General features: G+C 35.2%; 2 protein-coding genes across 2 annotated transcripts in view; both read left to right on the top strand.

The window, feature by feature from the left end:
* Positions 1-15,404, top strand: part of LOC120625671 (nuclear migration protein nudC) — a 44,389-nt gene extending 28,985 nt beyond the window's left edge. The window contains exons 5-8 of the mRNA XM_039892791.1: positions 11,778-11,966; positions 12,778-12,850; positions 14,020-14,149; positions 15,154-15,404. Coding sequence (XP_039748725.1) covers positions 11,778-11,966; positions 12,778-12,850; positions 14,020-14,149; positions 15,154-15,205 — 444 coding nt within the window. The 3' untranslated portion in view covers positions 15,206-15,404. The remainder of the gene's footprint in view (positions 1-11,777; positions 11,967-12,777; positions 12,851-14,019; positions 14,150-15,153) is intronic.
* A 5,595-nt stretch (positions 15,405-20,999) lies between these two features.
* On the top strand, positions 21,000-25,937 carry LOC120625936 (protein odr-4 homolog). The gene is made up of 7 exons (XM_039893209.1): positions 21,000-21,229; positions 21,302-21,497; positions 22,052-22,401; positions 22,975-23,151; positions 23,661-23,868; positions 24,533-24,709; positions 25,545-25,937. Exons 1-7 carry the CDS (start codon positions 21,134-21,136, stop codon positions 25,733-25,735), a joined length of 1,395 nt encoding a protein of 464 aa, XP_039749143.1. The 5' UTR covers positions 21,000-21,133; the 3' UTR covers positions 25,736-25,937.
* Positions 25,938-26,132: the final 195 nt, after the last annotated feature.

Raw genomic sequence — 26,132 nt, 5'->3', positions numbered from 1 at the left:
TCGGTGTACACAGAAAAATATATTTCTTTTCAAAAAACCTGTCAGGCATACTCAAATAATTGTAGGGCGTTCAGTGTTTGAACGGAAGAATTGCCTAAAGATTTTAATTTGAGCTGACAGTATAATTAATGGGTACGGTGACCGTAAGTTACAATAACCTTTGATAATTATGTACTGTAAAAAATACAGATTAGTCGACCGTACTTACATAAAACGTGGGCATCGGATATTTAATGGACAGCTTTTAAACTCGTATCAAAATATTATTAATATGTTTAATTTATCATTGAATATAATAATGACCATAGTGGTTATATTAGCAGACCCCATAAAAAGAGGAGGAGGTTTTCCAATACCATCCCATTTTGTTTTGATTTGCAAGAACTCATTCGGTTCGTACCTACTGTGGTCAAACAAACAGTTAGAATAGAGCTCCGTGTGGATTCCATTCCATAATAAACTTTAATGGGATATTTTTAGCCATTTTTATTTACCTAAATTATAGGAGTTATTTAAGAATTTTACCCGACTAGGCTAGTGTGTCTTGAATTATTGTAGAAGCACGACGCCCAGTGAATAAAAACTACAAGGCGTAAAGTCAGAAATTGAAACGATGTTTTTCATCGTATATTTTGTTTTGTAATTACAGTTTATTGATTGAGAAGAGTTGAAGGTTCATGCATTTGATTCCTCAGTGCTGTTAAATCAGACATTAGTAAGCTGGGATTGTTGATATTGGAATCTAGAATTAAGATTTTATGTTTATTTTTAAAATTATACCAGACGTCTGTTTATATAAGTAAATTCAATATTTATTGAAATACATTGTAAGCGTACCTGAGACACGGCTATCATTACAGCGTTATATTGGTGGTCGTGTGAAGTATTACACTACGCTATTGAGCTCAGTTGCTGCAAGGTTTTTATAAAAAGTAATTTGTTAAAGCAACAAAAGACTGAAGGCTTACTTAATTTCTGAGTCTCACGCTCAGGTTCATCGTAACTGAGATTGTATACCTACTTGTCCATCAATTTGTCTTTGCACAATATCGTCCTTTGGCCACATAATTTAGTCTCATCATAGGGCACGGGTCTCCTCCCAGAATGAGAAGGGTTCAGGTAGGAAGGGTGAGGACTGGCCACGCCCTTGAGAAACTAATGGAGAACTCTCAGGCATGCAGGTTTCCTTAAGATGTTTGTCTAAAACGCACGCAACTCCAAAATGTTAAAGGTTTGTGCCCGGGATTGAACGAGCGACCCCCCTAAAAGTAATCCGAAGCCTTACCCACTAGGCTATCACCGCTTCATGCTACTATTACCATTATTGTATTATTCAAGAGCGTCTTAACTTTGTTATACATATATTTCTTTAATGAGAGACTTAAACCTTAATTAAGTATATTACAATGTTAAGACGTTCTTAGAAAAGATCGATCCGTAATAACCTATAAAACATGTTAGCAATTTTAGTTTGACTAAAATAATAATATTTTATTTTATGCCAAATGAAATAAATGTATAAAAACGTAACAGGATGTTTATAGCCATGTGGTTTTTTGTTACCAAAATATTGCAATTATGTGTAAACTGTGATTTAATTACGCTCATATTCAAATTTATTTGAAATAAGTCTAAATTCAGTACATAAATAAAGGTAATTATATTTTTATCTTTATGTGAAGTATTGTGGTGAAGCTTTATCTATCATAGTTAAGTTAAGCAATGATGATAGTTGGAAGTCTCGTCTCTCGTCTCGAAGAACACATTGTACGCCATTATTACTAATAGATAACTATCATTTACTAAGAGTCACAGTAAGTTACTGAAGTCAACTAACCCGCGTCGGAGCAGCCAGTTTCGTGTTTTTATTTTATTAAATTTACTAGCTGACCCGGCGAACTTTGTTCCGCCTTAATGTCAATAAATAAGCAGATTTTTTTTTTATTGGAAAAAATACAAAAAAAATTAAATTTCTACATCAATCATTCATAATTATTTCTGTATTTTAGTACATAGGTTGCTCTTCATTTAAGTACCTTGTGATACACGACATTTTTTGTTTTATTATCAGGCGCAAAAACAAACAACGCAGATGGTCTTCCGACCCGTGAACATGCCACGTATAATTGACCATGGGAAAAACATGAATGTTCTAGATTTAAACCACAAACTTTTAAGGATTGGCCTTGTGATTTGTTGATGGTCATGGCAAATGCAAGACGTATCGGAAATTGAAGTCTTTTAAATTCAAACGGCATATCGGTTGGGATCATCGGTATCCTCGGAATGAGAACTTGCTCACCTTTGAATTTTCCTATCATTATCGTAGCGTAAATTACATTGTTCATCAATTTTCTAACCACCAAACGCGTACCGTTGCACAGTTTTGGTTGGTTTATGTTTCGAAGCATGATTACTACGGAGCCAACCTTTAGGCGTAAATTGTGCGGTGGTAAGCCAGGCACGTCCAAAGAGTTTAAAAATTCAATTGGATAGTTGGTGGCTTCATCTTCATTTGTGACGCAGCCAATAGATTTGAATGAATGCATTGTTCCAATGATCTTATTTTGAATTATGTTGTTTAGGTCATCTACATCTTTATTCTTAGCCGCTAAAATTGCTCGCTCACTCATCCATTCATAATTTTTGTAGTTAGAAATAATTTCTGGAAATACATTGTTGATAAGTTCGTCTTTTGATGAGACAAAATTACAGAAATTATTTGGAAATGATATTAATCCGCTCGATTCATCGACAGGTACTTGACCATTACCGATAGTCAGCAATTGCTCCGAGAAATCTTCAGCAGATGTATCATTAAGCAATGCAACTCTCATGTTTGTTGTCAGTTGCAGTTTCTTCACATGGCGCCATAGATTTGACGATTTGAGGCAAGCGTTTATTTCGTCGGCAGCCGTAGATCTTGGAATTACTGGCAGTATTTGGCGGAAATCACCAGAAAGTAAAATCATTGCTCCTCCAAAACATCTCGAGTCATTGCGTAAATCTTTTAATGTTCGGTTAAGTGCTTCTAATGCACGTTTATGCGCCATTGTGCATTCGTCCCAGATGATGATTTTCGATACCGCTAAAACTTTGGCCATTGCTGAGTGTTTTGCAATATTACACGTTGGTTCTTCAATAGTTTGAAGATTTAACGGTAATTTGAATGCTGAATTCTCCAGATGCACCGCCAAATGCGTAACAGTAGGATGACGTTCGTGAATGGGAAATGCGAATATACGCCAAATCGCTTCATTACAGTTCACATAACGACCAACTTGATAGCGTGAAATTTCATCGTTGGTATTCGAGGATTGCAATCCAAAAACCGCCATATCACTGCCTTTCGTGACATATTTGCAAATATATTTTATGGACTTAACTGAATTGCAGTATTCAACGTTGCAATGTGTCTTGAACGATTTAGAAATAAGTGGCGAATATGGAACAATCCAACTGTTGTCGACAACGAAATCCATTCTTTTCACTTTCGTTGTGACAGTTCGACCGTTGTCATCTGGTGATCGACGCCGATACAGCGGATAACCATCATTGCCAGTGACAGTCTCCGCCGTTAATTTCCGTGGATATCGTTTAGAGCACTTTCCATCGACCATGCAAGGTGATTGGGGATTGATGGCACCACACGGTCCATGAATCATATTAGTAGTAACAACATCATGTAGGTCTGGATCGACTTCATAATCAGGAATCTCAGCACATATGATATCATCTATTTGGTCAGGCTGAATTCTTTCCACTAACCAAATAAGAATGTGTGCGTGCGGCAGGCCTCGCTTTTGCCATTCGATTGAATACATCCAGCATCGAGTATCTCCAAAGACGCGTTGTTTAACAATAAAGTTCATCAGGGACCGAATTTTTTGCCTGAATATACGTGCTGTGATGTCGTGTCTATCACTTGATGTTTGTCCGGGAAGCAGCAATTGAGTAATTTCTATCCATTTTGGATTACAGGTAAAAGTAATAAAGAGATCGGGCCGACCGTAATGACGAACATATGTCATTGCATCTTGTGCATATTCATGCATATGACGTGGACTACCAATGTATGTCGCCGGCAGAATAGTTAATCGACCAATATTAGCTGCATTTCCTTCAGTATTAACTGCATCACGTAAATGGATGTACTCCTCAGAACGCAGTTTGGCTTGGTTCAACCTAATGAATGTTAAACGTTCCGTTTCTATTTTTACATACATGTCAACGCAATACTGCTGAAACAATCGACGAAACCGCAGCAAATAGTTGTCAGCATTTTGACGAATCATCAAACGATATGCGTAATAATTCATTGAGCTAACTTTCTTTGTAGTTTCTTCACCTGAAATTAAAAATTTGATAATTAACCATTTCAAAGGCAAATTTTAAAGGCAAACAATACAGACATTAACCATTTTTTTAATAAGCATTATTTTAAATCAGTGTCTTTCACAAATAAATGAAATAAATTATGATACTGATACTCACCATTCAATGGATTTTTCATTTTAATATTAAAATAATATCCATCTTCTCCTTGCCAAAACATCAGCGGGTATTGCAATGTGTCATATGATCGATGAGTTTCAGATATTTGTTGCAGTTGCCCAGTATCGCGACGTGTAAGCACAATATCGCGTTTTTCCAATTGTTCACCAACAATCAGGATGGCAACTTCGTCTACTGTTGGAGCATTAAATGTCCTTTCGTGTGTTCCAGATGGTCGTTTATCTGCTTTGATAACAACTTTATAGTCATCACTTGGCATGCGCTCTAAAGCACTCTTAAACAACCTGACCAACGCATGATGTTCATGAAGCAGACACTGCAAGTCTTGAAGAATTGCTCGCTTCATTCCTGCATTGATCTCTAGGCGTCGATCAAGTTGTTCTTCCATGTTGCCCATGAAATATATTTGTAAAAATTTATTCTGTGTATCTTCGAAAGGTAGTAATGATCCAATTCGATGATGAATCTGTCCTTGTATCTACAAAATAAAAACCAGACAGTATTAACTGGGTTATAAACACTTTTTTCGGTGGGAGAGTAGAGTTCAGAATTAGCAAATATACTACATAGGTACCAATAGATAAAGTAAGTTATTCTTTAACTACATTCTATATAAGTACAAAAATAAATACCTTAAATGTCGGATTAAATCCCCGTTCTTCGATAATATCTGCCCCAAATGACGTCATCTGGAAACAACCATTGTATTTTTGAGTATTTGCAAGAAAGTGGCGTGATTCTTGTGTTTCGCCACAAAGCAATGAATACAATGGCTCAGGTGGCGGAGTCAACAATGGCAATTTCACTTTACCATTAAGGCAGCATAATCCAGGCGTTTCTCCGGAAAACTTTAATGCACCACAATACTCGCAAACTACGTCCATTTGCCCAATGCAAACGCTAGGATGCAAGCTGTAATCATTGCTGCAATCGTATTGAAACGCTGCTCGATTCAAATCAGCACTTGATAAATATCTTGTTCTGCGTCGCAAATTATCTATTTGTTGACCTCTGTTGTTCGCTCGACGATTCTGCATTGCCAACCGAGCTGTTTCACGGGCTGCTTCACTTTGCTCTCGTGATTGAGAAGCACGAAGTCGAGCCATACTATCGCGGCGCTGTTCACGTGCAATTTCTTGTTCTTCTTCAGTCCTTTCATTTGCAGTATTTCGTATTCTTCTTGCATCACGGCTTTGTCGGGAAAGATTCGATCGTCTTGGTCGCGGCATTATTAATTAAACTTCACTTCACCTAAAAACTTAAATTTTTAACCATACCGAGTTTTATAGTTCACTTCACTGTTTATACGAATGGGCAATTGGGCAATAATGTTAATTATTTATTTAATAGAAATAGTTATATTATTGATTTCTTACAAATATCAAATAGTCATCCATACGTCATTACATAGCTGTCATTATACGTCAATTTTGTTATTCCAAGTCTGATTCTTTTTTGTTATACCACGTTTTATAGTGACTGACGTTACATGTCAAGTCACACGGGAATGATGTCGAACGGGATAAAAAGTATCCTATGTCCTTCTCCTGGCTCTAAACTACCTCCCTGCCAATTTTCAGCTAAATCGGTTCAGCCGTTCTTGAGTTATAAGTGAAGTAACTAACACGACTTTCTTTTATATATATAGATATAGTATGATACCCGAATGATTAAAAATCTGATACATTTTTTGAAGACTTTTGCTTTATCAGCTTATAAAGGTCTCGCTTTTGGATAAAGGAGTAATCTTTTATAGGAAATAGGGTTTAGGGCATAGAACCACCACACAACCGCAATTACTATAATCATATAAGTGTAACTAATCGGGACTGGCAGCTTGGACGGACTCCACCAACTTCCTTACTCCTTAACATGTGGAACATCTGTCACGCTGTAACAGTAAAATTGAATCATATGTCGTCACGCCAAACGACTTGACGCCCTCTTTTGCCGTCATGCCACCGCTTCCGACACGTTATGTATTTACGCTTGAAGTGGCTTTCACGCATATATACAGAAGCGATTCAGAAGCTCCATCATCGTCATATCAACCCATTACTGGCTCTCTAAAGGGCACAGGTCTCCTCTCACAATGAGAAGGGGTGGCCCAGTGCGGATTGGTGGACTTCACACACCTTTGAGAACATTATGAAGAACTCTCAGGTATGCAGGTTTCCTCACGATGTTTTCCTTCACCGTTGAAACAAGTGATATTGTAATTGTTTAAAACGCACGTAACTTAGAAAAGTTAGAGGTGCGTGCTGGGATTCGCACTCGGCCCCCCGAAAGTGAAGTCGAGGTCCCACCCACTGGGCTATAACCGCTTCAAATCTCCATACAACAAGCAAAATAGTACGTTTATTCTCTCTACTTTTATTTGTCCGTATTTTCTATATTGGGTTTTTCTCACTATAAATTCGCATATTAACATAAATGTTTATCGCGAGCTTTTATACCGCGTAATTTTTTGTTCAACTAATGTTAAGTAGTTTACTAACAATATTTGGAATTACCATTTCAAAACACGAGTATGAAAATATAAGACAATATAATAGTGGTGCAAAATAAATTTCGTTATTGGCAACAACGTTCTTTATTTATTTTATAATTAGTTCCATGATACAAAACTAAAACAGAGCAGAGAATAAGCCGTTGTTTGCGATAGTGGTATAATTAAAGGGCGAGGTTGTTTCCACTTGATCGGAACAATCATCGCATGTGAAAGGCACATTGAGTATCCATAATATTTGCACTAAGTGTTCAGTCTAAAAACGTCGCTTTTATAATAAAACACTTTACTAAACTGCGCCGTGTGGTGACGGCTGATCAGAATGCAGTTGTCACCACCTCTCATCTTCCCGCGGATAAAAATTATCTTAATAATAAGTACCATCTACGGCGATCACCGACCCGTCTGCCTAGCGTGCACCGTGGTGGTTATGAGCAAATCCTCCCCAGTTTAAAAGCCTATCCGAAGATAGGCCTTTAACAAAGCACAAAACTGCTATAGGCTATTGATGACTCTAAACTGAAGAGTTGAAAGCGTATGCCTCTTATATCTCCCTTTATCCACCGAAACAGAAAGTAGAAGGCTTTCTTTGTATGTTTGAGATACAAGTTTGTTTCTTTGAGGACTCACTTAAGTGACATGTTAAATTTAAAGCATCTAGAATCTAGATGGAACTATAGATTTTGACACAGACTATTATGTCCTGAAATTAATCTTCATAAATTGACGTCAGAAGCCACAAGTTCGTTCGCTTATTTTGAGTTTGGGCTAGCATAAGAAATTAAAATAAAACAAAATTAATTAATTTCAAGAACGCCTCATTTGTTATCAGTACTGTTAAAATATCACGTCTGACTATTGTAGTGACTCTATATTCTACTGAAAAGGAGCTGACAAGAAAGTAATAAAAAAATGATTGAAAAATCTTTAATGATATTTTAATTTACTATTGGAAATTCTTTCCCTATCGAATGGAAAAGCATCAGACAAACGCTGTGATATATAATGAACCCGATTGATTTTGGATTTGACATAGCGGAGGCACCGGATGATTGGCGAATCAAATTCTGTAATGCCGAATTTTTTGACAAGACGGATAACTTTAATGCGAGTTAATTTTATATTACGTATATTTTACCGTAGCAGTGTTAGTTTTCTCACATAATGCAAATCAGTTAAAGCAATCTGAATCTCTGTTAATGGTCACCTTACCACGTAATTGGTACATTGGTATTTATAGTTTGAACTTGACAAATACCTTCGTGAATTAATAACAATATCAATGTTATTTACAATGTTGATATTCGTAGTAATTTTTAACAAAATTAACTAACAACAATCATACAACAGATCAGGTCCACTGGAGCAAAATATTCTGTACCCATGTTCAGATCAATGTCGTGGCTTCGTAACCCGATCATCAGCCAAGTGTTACATAACTGAATATTTCTCTAGTCGGTATTCTTAGTTACGTTTCTGCTTGATAGTTTAACCTAGATTTACAATAAACATTGATTAGCTAAAATCGACGAAAACCAGAAAAATCTGTCTGGTGCAATCTATTATTATCTTTATATTCGGCACCTAACAGATTTTCAAAAATGTACTCTTCACGCAAGTTGTACACACCTGTTGCTAAGACAGTTATCAGTGTATAGTCAAACACCTGTATATTAAGGAATTCCGCAAATAATTCCTGCTTCTATCCAATATTTGATCTAGATATAATAGTTTATCGTAGGTTTTGCAGGTAGCGGTTTCGATCGTACTATTGAGACCCCTGTTGCATGTTAAAGTATACTTACCTAACATACAGTGCTCAATGAACAACTACGGTAACTTGCATCTACTTTTTTCAAAATACAAATACCGTCAAATTTTATGTACCGTTTCGTTATGTAGGAATTCGTCATTTTAGTGACGTACGTAACTTGGTTGTCTGGTCCGGTTCAGATGTCTATAAATTCATATGAATATCGTCCTTGCGAGGAATGCGAGGTCATCACGCCTTTGGTTGGTCGCGTTCTTTCGAGGCGTTCCTCTTGTGAAACACAATATATATATATATATATATATATATATTTCTTTAATCCACAACAAGATAGCCCTTGTCTGCAATTTCACCTGCTAGTAAGTGATGATGTAGACTCGGATAGTAACGGGCTAACCTGTTCTACGCAAAATCGTACTAGAACGCTAAATCGCTTCTTTGTTGATAGAGGGGTAACTAGACTTAAGCCTCCCACCAGACCAGGGCAGATAAAACTCTGAAATTCTGAATTCCTAATTTGCCTCTGCCGGGAACCGAACCCGGGACCTTCCACTTAAACAGTGCTGTGCCAGGGAGGTCGTCAAAATTGTTGTTTTCAACTTGATCATTCCGTATTCTATGCATGTTATTATGACGCCAGATAGCCTCTTGCACCTTGTTCTCGCGGACGCAACTATACTAACGACATCAACTTGCATTTATTAAGATTGTTCTTCGTACTTCCATTTATGGCTAAAGTTCGTAATGAAGGAGAATTAATTCAGTTCCTCTTTACTAAACACACCTAATAGGTACTGGAGATTGTTTTTTGTTCGTTTGAGTATGCTGAATGCAAATCGCGTATGTGATGATGAGATTGCTGATTAGTGATTCAAGGAAGTTATTTCTAGATAAATATCATAGGTTGTTTTTTTTATTTCGTGTCTCTTTTGACTTTAAAATTTATAAAAAAAATAATAATAATACCTGCTAGCTGCATCGTCGAAAATTGTACAAAGACTAATAAAACACATATGACAACGATATCGTTTGAAATTCAAAGCATCGAATAAAAATAACGGTGCTTTTTCAAATCAAGAAAATTCTTAACATCTCTACAAACAAATTGAAGTGCCTGTTTGTGATGTCAAAATAACAGCTTTCTACTTAAAAAACAGAAGTTTTTTTTTAATATTTTGTTTGTCTTTCTGTCGCCTAATCTCGGTTACGGGTGGACTGAATTTGATGAAACACACAAAGCTATAAAGGTTGACACAGGAAGTAGCATATTGCAGACATCTGCCCTTAAGAAGTCAACCGGGGTTTGGATGATAGTATGAAAGTCCAAGTTAAAATCTTAAACGTGCTTAGATTGTGCATTTTGAAGCATCAGTGGGGTGTGGTAAATAAAGATTGGAGCAATTTTAAATGGCATCGTTCAGCTTCTTCCTAGTTTTCGCGTATTATATAACAAATTAAACAAAACGCGTATTATATAACAAATGAAATTAATTGTTGATGTATATCATGGTATTCCTCAAAGTAACGCCTCCTTCTATCCAATAAAACATCATTATATTATTGTAACTGACAACTGATTAAATGATGTAATTATCTCGATTTTAATTGAGAGAAATGTCGTAAGGTCTATATAATATACACACTCTTAACCTTTAAAATGTACGTGACTTCGAGGAAACCCCTTTTTTCCACGGTTTCCGGCCATATCCGTATACGTAATTTAATTATGATTTATTTAACATCTTTCCGAAGTAAAGCACTCTCATACAATGGCCTTAATAAAACTGTTTATATTTCGTAATCATTGTTTTCCTGTAGCAACTTGAAGCTCTTGACTTTTACTAAAACCTTTTGTCAAACCGGTATCGGTTATCTCTATCTTTATCTACAAACAAAAATGTTACTGTCTATTTGATATTAATATTTTTCTTTTATTTATTCGAAATAATGGGGCAGCTTAATTAAGAATTTCACCAAATTAGTAAATATGGTCACCAATTTATTTGAAACATCTCTTTAAACTAAGAGACATAATAAAGGAGAATAGTTATTAAATATATTTGTATGCTATGCACATTATTTTCTTAACATTTAACAATATTATATAAACATCATTATAAACAAGGCGACCATGAAAATTAATACATAATCTTTGAAACTCAATCGTGTTTTTTATTGAAATAATCTAACATGCTGTAATATGCGGCCGTCTCGTTTTCCGCCATCGTAAATTTGCTTAATATATATTCAATGTCCAAAGTTAAATGTGCCAGTAGTAGTCTAATAAGTCTGATGATGATGACACATCATTTTTTTTAATTTTAATATTCCATTCTCGTAAACTGCATATTTTTGTGCTGAGCACCGTCACTGGTTATGATGAGTAATGACGGAACTATTTATTTCTCAGAAAGACCTATACGTCCTAATATACCCTATTGTCTCTTGTCGAAATTTTCACACACCGGTCCATAAGCGAAGGGTGTAACCGGGACGCTATAAGATCTAAGCCTCTTCTATCCGTGCGTTATATATTGGTAGGGAAATGCGACTCGGGTTGTTTATACCTTTATTATTACTGAGCTTGTCCAAGACATAATATGGTAGAGCTCTGATTGTAGATTATAGAATGTAAGGGCTATTTCGTCATTATCATAGAAGATTTACGAAGGAAATCATTTAAAATAAAGTATGTCATAAAAAAAACTGCGGGGCCAAACTATGTTAAATTTTTATCGAATCAAATGGCAACTATTCCGCATCAAAGTAAAGAAGATTCGCGTAAATCATATCATAAATCTCAGCGAAATTGGTGTTGAACAAACATAAAAAAATACCAATCGAATTGAGAACTTCCTCCTTTTCATTTAAAAATGCAGAACCGTCACTGTTCTACGGTCACGGCGATTTGATTTAAACTATAGTATTGCTGATATTTTAGTTATATGCAATAAATAATGTATCTTATTTTCTGTTGCACAGTTGCGAGTTCCACTCCGCCAAGTGCTTCGCCCTCGCGATCTGTCTGTTATTATTAACAAGCGTCATCTAAAAGTTGGCATAAAAGGGCAGCCATTCATTATCGACGGAGAATTGGACGCAGACGTCAAAATCGAGGAGTCTACGTGGGTGCTACAGGATGGCCGCAATCTACTAGTCAATTTGGAGAAGGTTGATTTATTTCATTATTTTTACTCAAACTCTTTTTATCGATTATTGTGTAATTACCATCCTCCTCCTTACACCTCCTTATTACATTGGGGATGTAAAAAGAAACTTCTCCGAAAGGGTGTTGAACCGATTTGTGGCGGTTATTCTACCAACAAAAACATTCCGAAGGAGAGTTAATGACAGACAGGTGGTCAGTCGTAAAAAATGTGCCAAAACAAACACCACAAATCTGTCTTCAAGATTGAAGAAGACATGCTGTGCTGGACCCACATAAAATGGGATAATTGCAAGAAGAAAAAAACACTTATAGCACGGGAAGGGATTAAGAGCATGTACATTGATTACCCTCCTAGATGCCCAAATGAGACATGTAGTTACCTTTTTGTAACAGAAAACTCAAAACATACTATTTTTATCCGTATCCGAGAAACGACTCAGGACTTCGTGAATGTAGCCGAACATGCTAAACATTTGCACCAACACAGGACCAATAGAACAGTTATGTTGGATGCAGTGGCGTGCAATTATTTTATATAACCCGTATTGGAGGGGAATTTTGCCATTTAATGCCATGTACCTGCTTTATGCATCATACCCTGATCAAAACCCTGTGCACGCCACTGGTTGGATGTTATAGATATAGATAAAAATATTCCTTAAACAAAAAATAATCAAAAGCAAATTATATTCTCCATTGATGATAGCTTACGTTTTATTATTATACTTAATTAATTAACTAACTACTATAAGCTTGGTAAGATCTTCTACATCGATAAATGATAATTTTTAATATAAAACTCTTGGCTACCAGGTAAACAAAATGAACTGGTGGGGCAGACTTGTAACGACCGATCCGGAAATCTCTACTAGGAAAATCAATCCAGGTAATATTGACTGTTTCACAGATCTAAGGAGTGTTTGAGTGTGTCTAAGAGGTGTAAAAAAGTTGTTTAATATTCCTTAACTGTATTATCTTCTATCTTAATCTGAAGAAGAATCACTTCATATGGCATAGTTAAATGGTGTTCTTTAAAGTGATTCTTCTTTTTGTTATGGATTCTAATATTTAGAATTCAGTCAAAAAAATCGCATCGAAAAAATATGCCAAACATTGCAGCAAGTTCCACCAAATAACACTTGTAAGCTGCAATGTGGATGTTGATGTAGATGCCTTCCAGTTAAACGGCTTGTGTAAATTCTTATTTTTAAAAGCTGCGGCTCTCGTTTTTGATATACGTTTTACTTAATACTATGTCTATATCGGATTGTTGTTGCTACATCTCTTTCTCCGCTATTTCTTCGCTGAATTGAAAAATATTTTGTTAATTAGTATGGAGACCCACCACGCAACTTCAGTGAATGTTGGTGGGCTAGAAGAATATGAATATCTTGAATTAATTAAGAAAAGTCGTAGTCAGCCATATAAAGGCATACTCGCATGAGATGATGTCCTATTAAAATACCTATAATGTCGTAATAGGTTTTGTCTCACGTTGGTTAGTGCGCGTCTACATTCCAATTAAATAAATGGTTTAAACGCTAGTTAGACTAGATTGCATTGATCAGATGGCAAAATTATCTTAATTAAATGCCAGATGCATAAATGATACGACCGCTTTCCGTCCGGATTTCCCATATGCGTCCTAGTTTGCAAGACAATCAAGGACGCCCAGACTTACAAGCCAGTCTGGGTGGGAATTTCATAAAAAAACTTGATACTTAATGCCACTGACAGCGATGAGATAAATAAAAAAAATAAGTACCACGGCAACCAGCTGTGGTACTCGTTTATCTTTATACTAGGTCTTACCCGCGGGTAAGTCTGCGATTGATTCGATTTTTTTAATCCCCGATAAACCGCTAGTATCCTCGGGATAAATAGTACCCTACGTCTGTATCTAGGACGCAAATTACAGAGTGCAGATTTGTCTGGTCTGGTTCTCTCGTTCCGTTGTCCCAAGTACAAAGGGAAAAATGTTCCGGAAACAGCGGTAACGGACGGGTCAAGCTTGATGTTCATTGTGCTTAAGCAATATTTTTTGTTTACGTCTAGAACCGTCGAATTTATCGGACCTTGATGGAGAAACTAGAGGCTTGGTGGAAAAAATGATGTACGATCAAAGACAGAAAGAAATGGGACTGCCTACTAGCGAAGAACAAAAGAAACAAGATGTACTTAAAAAGTAAGTAAAACTTGTATATTCAGACAGTATTCTTTGGAGAACATTATAATGAACGCTTAGGCGTTTCACCGTTGAAGCAAATTATATTTTTAACGCCTGAAACGCATATAACTCCTAATGGCGCATGAAGTCCTAACCACTAGCTTATCCCAATATGACAATGAAATATTTTCTTTGATATACCAATTGCTACGCTTTTTATTTAATAAAGATAATTATAATTGGTCCGATAATATGTATATTATAAAAAAAAAACTCTACATCCTACCGTATTAAAGAATACTGAACGGAAGTAAATGCTACCGTAATACGAATAATAATACGTAAAGGCAATAAACATTATATGTTCCGAAAAATCAATAAATTCGCTTACGAAAACAGATTCTATAACCAGTTTTGTAAATAATATAGCCTTGGACAGGAACTTTGGATACGAACCTTTTCCGCAAATCGTTACGCTGCCGCCAATTGCATAAGATAAATGATAATATTATACATAAGTACAGATGTACTCTCCTTTAGCACATGTAAATACCGTCAACTTAAATGTTCCGTTAGCTCGTGGGTCCAACATGTTACGGCTTTGGTCCTGTGGATTAGGTCTGGGTTATTTAATGAGACACAAATCAGGGATTACTGGAACGGTTCATTAAGAGAATTTATAAGTTCTAAATAGATTCAGATCTGCTCAGTAGGGCCTAGCATGCGTGAAACGAGATATATCACTACTTGGTAGTTACTCACATTCTTTCTGTAGAGACAAGACTTTCTCAATGAGTAGACATAAATTACTCGTGGTGCACAAGCTAGCCCTGCTGGTATGTGGTGTATACATAATAATGCATCTTGAACAGAAGTGCAAAGAACAGTGCGAACCTAACCGTGATTGCTTTTCCGTGGAATCCTACAGAACTTCAAAGCCAAATTAATAAAATGCCGTCGTAATTTAAATTAAAAGCTTGTAACATATGCAGCAGAGTACTATAATGTCTTATTTTTTACAGGTTCATGGAACAACATCCGGAAATGGATTTCTCGAAATGCAAATTCAATTAAATTTCCAAATAGTTAAGTGTCACTCAGTGTTACTGGAGCCGAGTTTTACTAAGTAAACCTTTATTTTTGTGTAGATGATGAATAAACAATTGAAAGCGCGTCTATGAGCACATATTTTTAATTAAGTGGTATAACAAACGATTAATAATGTTATAAACTATGTTTCACTGAATAAAGATATGATAAGTTTAAAAATAAATTTGTGTTTTTTTTACCATCTAAGCAAAAGGAAGTGTTAAAATGTTTGTGTCAGTATCCTCTTAGCAAAAGATGTATCTATTTGGATGCGTGCTTCTGGGCTGTCTTTTTTAAATAAACGGCTTTCTTACCACAAAGACCACAAGGAGCCACTGAATTAGATTTTTTATAATGCTGTAATTTACTTGACAAGCTGCTGGACTGCTTTTAATGCAGTTCTTTGCATTAAATTACGGACCGAATTGTTAATAAAGTCGGGTAAATGATGTATGTAGTCCTATCTAGCGGGCCTCTCTTCATGATAAAACCGGTGGAAACTCAGTTTAGAATGCTCTTCATGTATTGAATAGTTGAATACAATGTATTTGAATTTATGTGTGTGATCGGTCGTACCTCGTCTGAAGTAGACGTGTGATTCTTTTTAATTACAAAATATCTAAATAGTGATCATCAATTCTAAACCTTATGTCCTCAAATTTAAAGTTCAATTACCAAAATATCAGTGATCGTAATTCGTTCCTTTTAACCATACGTACCAAACTTCAAAAATCATACATCGAGAGCGACGTGCGCGCAAGGGCCACTAAGGGGCTCCCTTCACCCCCTCGGGGAACGAGTATAGACTGCTAATTTTCGTCCCGCTCGCACAGCGCCTTGATACCTATTGTGGACAGCGATAACCGAATCTCTTACGAAGTTCGAAAAACATTGCTGCATTTCGGCCCGATACAAAATAACTTAGCCTACGTTTGCGTGCAGTGTATACGAAGCGTAACGTTTAACACGCAGTGAATACCTAACGCACCTCAAGTAAGTGCCTACAATGAGTTTACTACGTCCAACGACAAGTACAGCAACTGGCGGTGGATCGCAACCGGACTTATCTAAGCTAAGTACCATGGAGACGGACTCTACGATAACTCTTCGAAAGAGGAAACATAATTTTGAACACGATTGCAAATGTAGCATTGAATTAAAAGAAGTGCGTTCTGAGTTAAGCCGCATGGCTTTATTATTGGAGAAATACACTGATGGTAATGAAAAAATTCTGACAACAATGCAAAATAACATTATTGAAGTTAAGGCTCAAATGGCCGAAATTAAAGAAACCTCTGAAAAATCAACTAATTTAATTCAGGAGAATATTACCGAAATCAAGGATCAAATAGGTGGCATACAATCATCATCGTTAAATATAAAAGTGGAACAAAGTAAAATCAAAGCACAAATGGCTGCACTAGAGACAAAGATTTTGGCGAGCGATAGCAGAATTAATACCATAGAAACCAATATTGAAGGATGCGCATCTGCTCCATCGGGCAGATGGGAACCACGAACGCACCTAGACGAAAAGCTGATACGTGAAGTTCAGGAACGCAGCGAGAGGGAACGAAATGTCATCATTGCAGGTCTTCCCGAACAAACGACAGCTAGCGCCACTGAGCGCGCATCCAAAGATGAAGCCGATGTCATTCAAATTACTCGCTCAATAGTTCATGACGTCCCCCCGCCCGTTAAAGTTATACGAATTGGTAAATACCGCGATACGAAAACCAGAAGAGTTAAAGTTTGCTACGAAAGTAAGGTTACCGCAAAGCAGCTCCTGCGTGCTAAAGATAAGATTTCAGAACCCATCAAAATTTACTCAGACCAAACTCCGGCCCAACAAAAGCACTTCCGGAATTTAAAAGAGGATTTGGCACGTCGTGTGGGTGATGGAGAAACGGACCTGACTATTAAGTATATCAACGGAATACCTAGCATCATAAAAGTGAACTCAAAAAACTCCCCCCATTAAATACGGCCACGGACACATCTACAAGTGTTAAAAACACATACCAACTACTCACGAATTATGAAGACTTACAATGCTCTAAATGTCGCCTAACATTCTTCTATTTAAACGCCAGAAGCATATGCAAAAAAGGCAAATTTGATGAACTTAAATGTATACTCAAGGCTTTGCCTACAAAAATTCATGTAATCCTACTTACCGAAACATGGATCAGTAACGAAACACAAGCACTGGCATTGCAACTACCTAACTATACTCACTACTATAATTATAGGCCAGATAAAAAGGGCGGAGGAGTCTCTGCATACATACACAACAACCTGAAACATTCCATGTCCGATTCAGAATACCTAGACGGAAATAATTACTTATGGATTCGACTAGAAAATTACTCAGTAGAAATTGGCATTATATACAACCCAGGTCACACAAATTACCAAAATTTTCTTGAAACTTTTAGCAACCAATTACAAAAAAGAAACAGAGCGATAGTATTTGGGGATTTTAACATAGATCTATTAACAACTAACAAACAGACTAAACAATATAAGTCACTATTAAATGAAGCTGGATTTACAATACTAAATAAAATCACAAAGAAGTACTGCACAAGAGAGTCTTCAACGCGAAAATCGATTATAGATCACGTAAGTACCAATCTAAAGAATGATTATTTCCACATGGCAATAATTGAATCCGCTATGTCGGACCATAAGCAAATTTGTATCGAACTAAAAAAAATCAGACAACCACCAAAAATCAGAACCCAATTTGAAGCAATAGACTATGATAAGTTGCAATCCACGGCTAAGGAAATTAGATTAAATAACAGTGATGATAACTACATGCTTCTCGAAAATAGTATCAAACATCATATAAATAAAAGTAAAATAATAAAGACTAAAATACTAAACCCACCTCAAAAAGACTGGATATGTAAGGATATAATTGATGGAATACAGCAAAGGAATCTACTATGGAAAGAACTCAAGTGCAACCCGTTAGATAGAACACTGGAAAAAAAATTTGAAACATACAAGACGGACTTAGCTAATTTAATTAAAAATACTAAAGACATATACTATTACAATAAATTTACTCAATTAACTAAAAAACCAAAGAAAATGTGGAAATTAGTTAATAATCTAGCCTGTAACACAATTAAAGAAAGCCCTGCACCTTCAAAACTTATAATACAATCCAAACATATCACTAATGCTAAAGAAATTTGTGAAGAATTTAATAAATATTTTGCAACAATTGGACCTCTGTTAGCAAATGAAATACCAAAACATTACCACGATGATTACGAACAAGCTTTACCTCAAACAATGACAAATTCAAAATTATTAACTCTAGATCCTTGCAGTTCCGACGAAATCCTAAAAATCATAAATAGCCTTGATTCGACCTCTAGTACCGGCCTTGATGGAATATCTACTAAATCAATAAAATGTATAAAAAACCTCATTAGTGATAGGCTTACAAACTGTCTCAATAAATTGTTAAAACTGGGTAAATTTCCGGATTCCTTAAAAATTGCTAAAGTTACACCAATTTTCAAATCAGGGGCTAAAACAGACCCAGGAAATTACAGACCGATCTCTGTATTGCCTACTATTTCCAAAATTTTTGAGAAAATTATAAATAGCCGTTTGGAACAGTATCTTAAAAGCATTGATTTCATTTTTGAACGCCAGTATGGTTTCAGACCCAAAAGCAATACGTTAACGGCAACAGTGGACCTGGTAACAAAAATTAAATCTAACATTGACAACAAAAACATAGTTCTTGGCGTGTTCATTGATTTAAAAAAAGCTTTCGATACTGTTAGCCACAGTCTCCTCATAAAAAAGTTAAAACACATTGGTGTCGATGGCACAGCGCTCCAAATGTTTCAATCTTACCTCACTAATAGATTTCAAATAGTCAAAATTAATAACGCCCAAAGTACAAAACGTCCAATCACATGTGGGATTCCACAAGGCTCCATAACAGGACCTTTGCTATTCTTGACTTATATAAATAATATCCGCGATATAGGCTTACATGGGCATGTGTCTTTGTACGCGGATGACACATGTCTGTTTTACTTTGGCTCCTCAATACAACAAATAGTAGCCCATGCTCAAGAAGATTTAAACAAATTATTCTCTTGGTTCCAATATAATCTTCTTACAATAAATATATCAAAAACATGCTACGTTATTTTCAAATCAAGAAACAAAGTAATTCCTTCTCATGACGCACTAAAAATTAATAATATAATAATTCAGGAGAAAGCTTGCGAAAAATACCTAGGCCTTAGAATGGATAGTGGTCTGACGTGGAATGCCCAGATTGAACATATACGAACAAAATTGTCATCTCTTACTGGCTCGCTTAGACGAATTGTCCGGTGTATTCCACGCCAGATACGCTACACCATTTATAATTCTCTAGTCAAACCGCACCTACTTTATCTAATACAAATATGGGGCAGCGCTGCTAAAACTAAATTAGCTGATCTCCAAATACAACAAAACAAAATTATCAAAGTTCTATTCCACTACAACTTTTTAACCCCCACTTCACAAATATATAAAGAAACCAAGCTAATGACCATAAAACAGTTATACATTTATAATACATGCATTCTTCTTAGAAAAATTATAAAACGCTCACTCCATACTAGCCTATCGTTCATAACGTTGAAGCAACTGACAGCACGTCCCCTTCGCACGCGCCGTGCAAGTCTTTTAGTTCTACCTAGGACTAGAACAAATACTGGAAAAAAAATGTTCACGTATGAGGGTGCACAGCTTTACAACAACTTGCCGTCTACTTTAAAACATGTAAACTCATTTCATGTATTTAAAACTAAGCTATCGGAACATATTATCCAGAACTACCCACCTTAAACTCAAATACATGAAATGAGTAATACAACTTTTTGTAATTACACATTACGATCGACACTTAGATATTTTAATTATGTTACTGTTAATTGCTGTTTCCATGTAAGTGACTTGTGTCTTTTATGGAAATAAATATCTTTAAACCTAACCTATGTGTGCACAATAAAACTCATTCAAGAATATTATGTTGTTGAAAGACAATAGTCAGATTGAAAACGTCCTGAAAATGGGTAGATAGTAAAATTTAAATTGTAAACATTAAATAAGATAACAAGTTTAGTTTTGTTAAATGGTTAACAAATTTACAAAAACAAATTGCCTTTCAATCTCACCTGGTAAGTTATAATGCAGTCTCAAAGGAAAGCGGGCTAATCTGTTAGGGGAACCCAACACCCTTAACGGCGCAGCACCGTGCACAAACGCTTAATCGTTTGGCGGCGGGTCATGGCGTCAAGGTTGTAAATAGCCACGACCAAGACTTCCACAAGACAAAAGATATATTTTCCACAGATTCCTGTTTCAGCTCTTCTCTTCCATGTGCCACTATCTCTAGTTTAGTATAAAGTCGTTTAAATCTATATAAGTAAAAATCCTTACATGAATAAGTCATAATTTTCTGATCTGGCAATTGTGGGAAAGGGACAACGAAAATAAAAAAAATGTGCCATTTGGCAAGTAAATATGATTTATTAAAAGGAAAATAGTTCAGAATACCTACTTAAACTTTCTATTTCCATTATTAAAATAAAAATCATGTTTTAGCACCAAGGTCTAAGATCCGAAGTAAGGATATTCATTTATCTGTGTAATAAGCCATACCATAGACGCGTAAATTTTATCTGTGGTTTGTATACATATTACGCTGTTCCAACTGTCAAAATATGTCAAACCCATATAAAAAATGACAACAATTTCAATTTGACTGCTTGCATCGAGATTAATTGTAATTTATTGCCACGACTTATTTAAATACAAAATAGAAATATTGTGATTAGATTTTGCTTTTGTTTTTATGTAAATCTACTATAATCTACAGTTATGGTCAGAACGGTCTACACTCCTGAATATTGTCTGCAATATTTGGAACAATATGCCTCTCAGGAAAACTTTGTTTTGGGGTTAATATTGGGCCAGGTAAATACAACCTTAATTTTTTTTTATTTATTATTTATCTTCTATTAACACTAACAGTTAAGTTATTCTTAGATAACAGAGGCTCGTGAAAATATAATTCATTTAGCACGGACGCCCGAAGAGAAAAGTTCCGAGTCGAGTTCAGAGGCTAGTTATGCGTCTGATAAACCTGAGTCCGCCCGAAATTTATTGGGAGTATCCGAGGCATGGGTAGCAGACCACGCGAAACATGTCACGCGCATGTTACCTGGAGGAATTTTTGTTCAGGGTAAGTAAAGAACTTAATGCTTTTAAAACAAAAATCTTTTACTTTTAGAATGCAACCCACCAGGCAATGCATATAATTCGATCCATATGCAAACGTTGATTGCACGTTATTTTAATATTTTTAATTACACTTATTATTTACTGTTATGGTGTGCAGGATTGAATGAAGATAATATAAATCATTATCACTTATTTACACTATTATTTTGAATTGCTGGTGATACCATAATATATTGATGTGAATTTTTTATAACAATTTGGTGAATTGTTCCAAAGTTCTATTGGTTAAAGTGGTTTTGAGTCTAGGACTAAGCTCTAAATTGTATCACTGAATAACCAGGTGCCCAGCAGTGGAACTTACATAGTCTATTATGTAAAGATGATTATTAATCTAACTATTATTAAATCAAATAATATTTCAATCGTTAATAACTTGAGAAATAAAAGTTTTTTTTCTTTACTGACCTTATTCTAGTTCTTTTTCAAATAGCTAATGCTAAATGAGTTAAATAAGGAAAAACATTTACTCACTATTCTTTTTCAAAAATTTTTCAGGTATTTTCATTACTAGTGATGAAGACATCTTTGAAGATCCCAACTACTTCAGCAAAGTTAAATCAGTATTAAACTATACCTATAAAGCTCTTAGTGGTAACCAGTACATGTACGCCAACTATCCACATTCCAACGAAAGACTTATATTACACATGTCAACTAATACAAAAGTATTAACATGTAAAAGTATTGAAGTAGGTTCTGGTAAATCCACTGCTATTAAGAATGTTGAGTGGAAATTTGTAGCGAAACCTCAACAATGGCAGAGACTAGACTGTTACTATGAATTTGATGATGTCTATCCAGTGGTTGTTAAGAAGAGTGGAATATCAGTTAAACACCAATTTCAGGTATGTTCCTTTCATAGATTTCTGTCATTGATAGTGAAATGCACTTAAGAATAATAAATATCATTTAATTACTATTCAATGTGGCAACAAGTTGACATGAAATTTTCATCAGGATCAATCAAGATTGGGTATTATAGTATGAAATCAGAAACATAACTACTAATTGTAACTGTGTTGGTAATTGATGGGAGAACTGACATGAATTTTGTACTAATATTATTAATTTAAAGTGAGTTTATGGGTTTGATACTATTTCAAGCAGGAATATTGGCATTTATAATAGCATACATAGTACATGCAGTATGATGATGGCAGATCAAAATAAAATTGTCACCATCCCTCCCCTTATCCTGGGTGTTGAACAAAGGGACTTAGATCTTGTTTTACACCTTGAATCTAATGGAAAATGGGCAGCATTATCCTCTGTGCTATTACTACCATCAACTGTAATCACCAACTTGTCTGTGCAGCATAGTCCCATGGCCCACCAGGTCTGTAGTCCAAGAATGGACTGTTTTAGGCTATTAACAACATAAGAACAGTGTTCAATAAAATTCTGATTTCACTTTTCAGCAAATTTTAGAGTCTGCACATAAAACAATTGAATCTAGTGTAATGTTCATTGATGGAGAACTGAAGGATGGCTCTGAAGCTTTGGAGCAACTTATAAAAAAGAAAAGACCCAAGAATAGTGCTAAATCTGCACAAGAAATACCCAAATCAATGCATGTATCATTGTTTGTACCATTTGTAAGTACTTAAACTTATGAGTTTACTAGCTTGTGTACTACTGTATGATTTACAAGTGGGTGAAGAATGATAGTAATTATTAACCTTTAAAATAAATAGATAGACTATTTATATTTAATTCATTATGAATTGAAGTTGGATCATGATCCTGACTCTATTAATATTAGGAACATACCTCTCATAGATAATTAATGGTTCTATACTAAAATGAGAGTTTTTTTGAACATATAAATAGAGATCTTTCTTACACTGTGCGGGAAGAATATTACATACAATCCCCTATTAAATTCATTTTGATTTTAAAATGTAAATGATGATGATGAGCATTTAATGATTAAAACATTTTGTTTCATATTAATAATTAAAGTTTCGTTACAACAATCACCCACTGCTTCAAACAGTTTTGGTCTGATCATCAACCATCTATTCATACATTTTTTATTATATTAACAATTGGAACTTGGTTACAACAACCACCCAATGCTTCATACAGTTTTGACTTTTTTTAGGAAAATAGCCTCCCAGAAACAGTTGAATACCTTGAATGCGATGGCAGCATACATTTTAGTGGTGTTGTTTCATCAAGTGTCTTCATGTATCCGAAAGCCACAGTTAGTGAAACCATTGCTGCAGTTAAGCAGGATATTATCCGATCCTTAGCTTCCCGCTTCACAATGCACTGTGACGCATTGATTGATGACAATTTGCTGCCTGAAGGTGATTTAATTTATTTATGTATAATAACCAAACCAAGTGGACCTGTTGGTCAACTTGGTTTGGTTCAATAGGGCCAAAATGCATGCCAATTATTTTTATTATTTTACTTAAAAGTCTGAAAGGAAAAATATTACTGCATTCTTTGTAGGCACGAGCTCTAGGAAAACATTGCAGCACAGTATTAACTTCATTATGTATCTATTTTTTTCTGTTGTAACAGCTTAAAATTCAAAATTCAAAATTCATTTAGGCCTAATTAATAAGCAATTTTGAAACGTCAAGTCAGTCTGTTTGTAGTGACTTTAACACCGGTTCGGAAGGCAGATTCCACTGAGAAAAGCTGGCAAGAAACTCAGTAGATTGCTCTTTTCCAACATCATTTTAATGTTTAATTAAACCTAATTATTAAAAGTTTAATTTATACTATGCTGTCCATGTCTTTAACCCTGTTTCATTGTTTTTTTTTTTAAATAGAATCAAAATCTATGTATAAATCGTGAACAGAAATAGTAGTGATTTTTTCTTCGCACAAGAGCATTGTTGTTCTTTTCTAACATACGCTAAACATTGTTTAAATTTTTTGGAGAATGCGTGTTTTGACCTTTTATTTTTGTATACTATATAATAAGTCTCTGATTAATAACGGATCTTACTTGCATTACAGAAAAAGTATGCTTTAACGAGCCACCAAGACGTGTTTTAGTACCGGTTGGGTCACTCTACCTGTGCGACTATCTGTTTCCTGGGGAGGCACCTGCTGAAGCTCTGCTGTCAGTTAAAGAGCTTCTGGATTTGCAAATCACGGAGGCTGATGTTGTTTGTGATGTTGAAACACCTGCCGGTAATCTGTACTTATAAAACTATTCATAAAAATGCTTATGTTGGTTAGAACACGCAGATTGTTACAAAGGAATGTTTGACTTTCGTGCGTAGTGACCGATAGTATAAGGGGTAGAAGAAACATAATTTGCCTAGGCGACTAGTCCCTCATTTATGACGGTTCTCCTTACTCTACTTTCGTTTTGATCGCCATTTTGACCTTGCTATCTTGAGTAAGTATTCATTGAGGCACTTTTGAGATTTCTATAAGTACTTATGACGATGATCACCGAAAAACTTACAATGGAATGGAATATGGAGTATATCCATAAGTCTGGTACCCTGTTAACGAAATACTAAGATTTTGATAGATAAGATGTGCTTCGTTCAGCTTACCGTTCAGCGTGTCCTAGTTAGATATGACGTTATGAAAAAAACATGCCGAAAATAACAAAAACACGTACACTAATTAGACAAATGAATAATATATTAGTGGTTGTCCACGACTTCGTCCACGAAACATTTGTAATGTCGAAACTTAGACGTAATAAACCTTTAAAAACATAGGACATACAAGCTTCCAATCCCCAATTACCTGTAGTAGATTTCGGAAGTAAACGATAGCCTATGTTATGCGCGAAACAGTATTCTATCTGCTGGTGAAGGTCCCGTGAAAATTGGTCAAATTTTTTTTGAAGATTACCCGAATCAAACACAGACAAACAAAAATTTAAAAAAATTCGTGTTTAAAGTTGCTACTGAAAATTGATTTCTTAAAATCGTTAGTAGATACGGAATATTTTTCAACTTTATGGCATTTGAACTGTTTCTTTAACCAAATATTTATTTTATTTCAGATACTTCAGAGTTTGATGCTCTAGATAGGGATGCGAGCAGCGAAGAACTTTTGGCGACGCCGCTAGAAGCCAGTCAGTTTATGTACATCACAGGCATTTGCTTTGCGATGTTTGTTCTCATAGTTTCAATATTCATTCATTATTATGATACGATTGCATTATGTATTTTTAAACTACTTGCTAGGTCCTAAATAAATATTATGATATATATATATATCTACTGAAAAATAAGACTTGTTTTGTGTTGCTTACAGTTCTGACTATATGATTACAGTACTCATTATATTATATAACAATTTTAAATCGTGATTTATCTATACTAATTTGCACCTGTTTTGTACAGATACATGCCGTGTAATTTAATATGCAAGAATTAAATAATTATTTTTTTTATATTGTTTTTGGTTTTATTTCAATTGAAATAAGTAACATAGCAACATGCTGATTTGGTTGTACGGAATCCTAAACTAAACTATTGCTAGGTAGGTCTCAAAGTAATGTCATCCTACCATTAGGCCTCGCCGCCTCGATCTTATATTTAGTAGTTGTACAAGAATTTAGAACATTTTTTTTCTGATTTATGTACAT

Source organism: Pararge aegeria, chromosome 8 (genome assembly GCF_905163445.1).
Source record: "Pararge aegeria chromosome 8, ilParAegt1.1, whole genome shotgun sequence".
Lineage (NCBI taxonomy): Eukaryota > Metazoa > Arthropoda > Insecta > Lepidoptera > Nymphalidae > Pararge > Pararge aegeria.
This window is presented reverse-complemented; position numbering and strand designations above follow the sequence as displayed.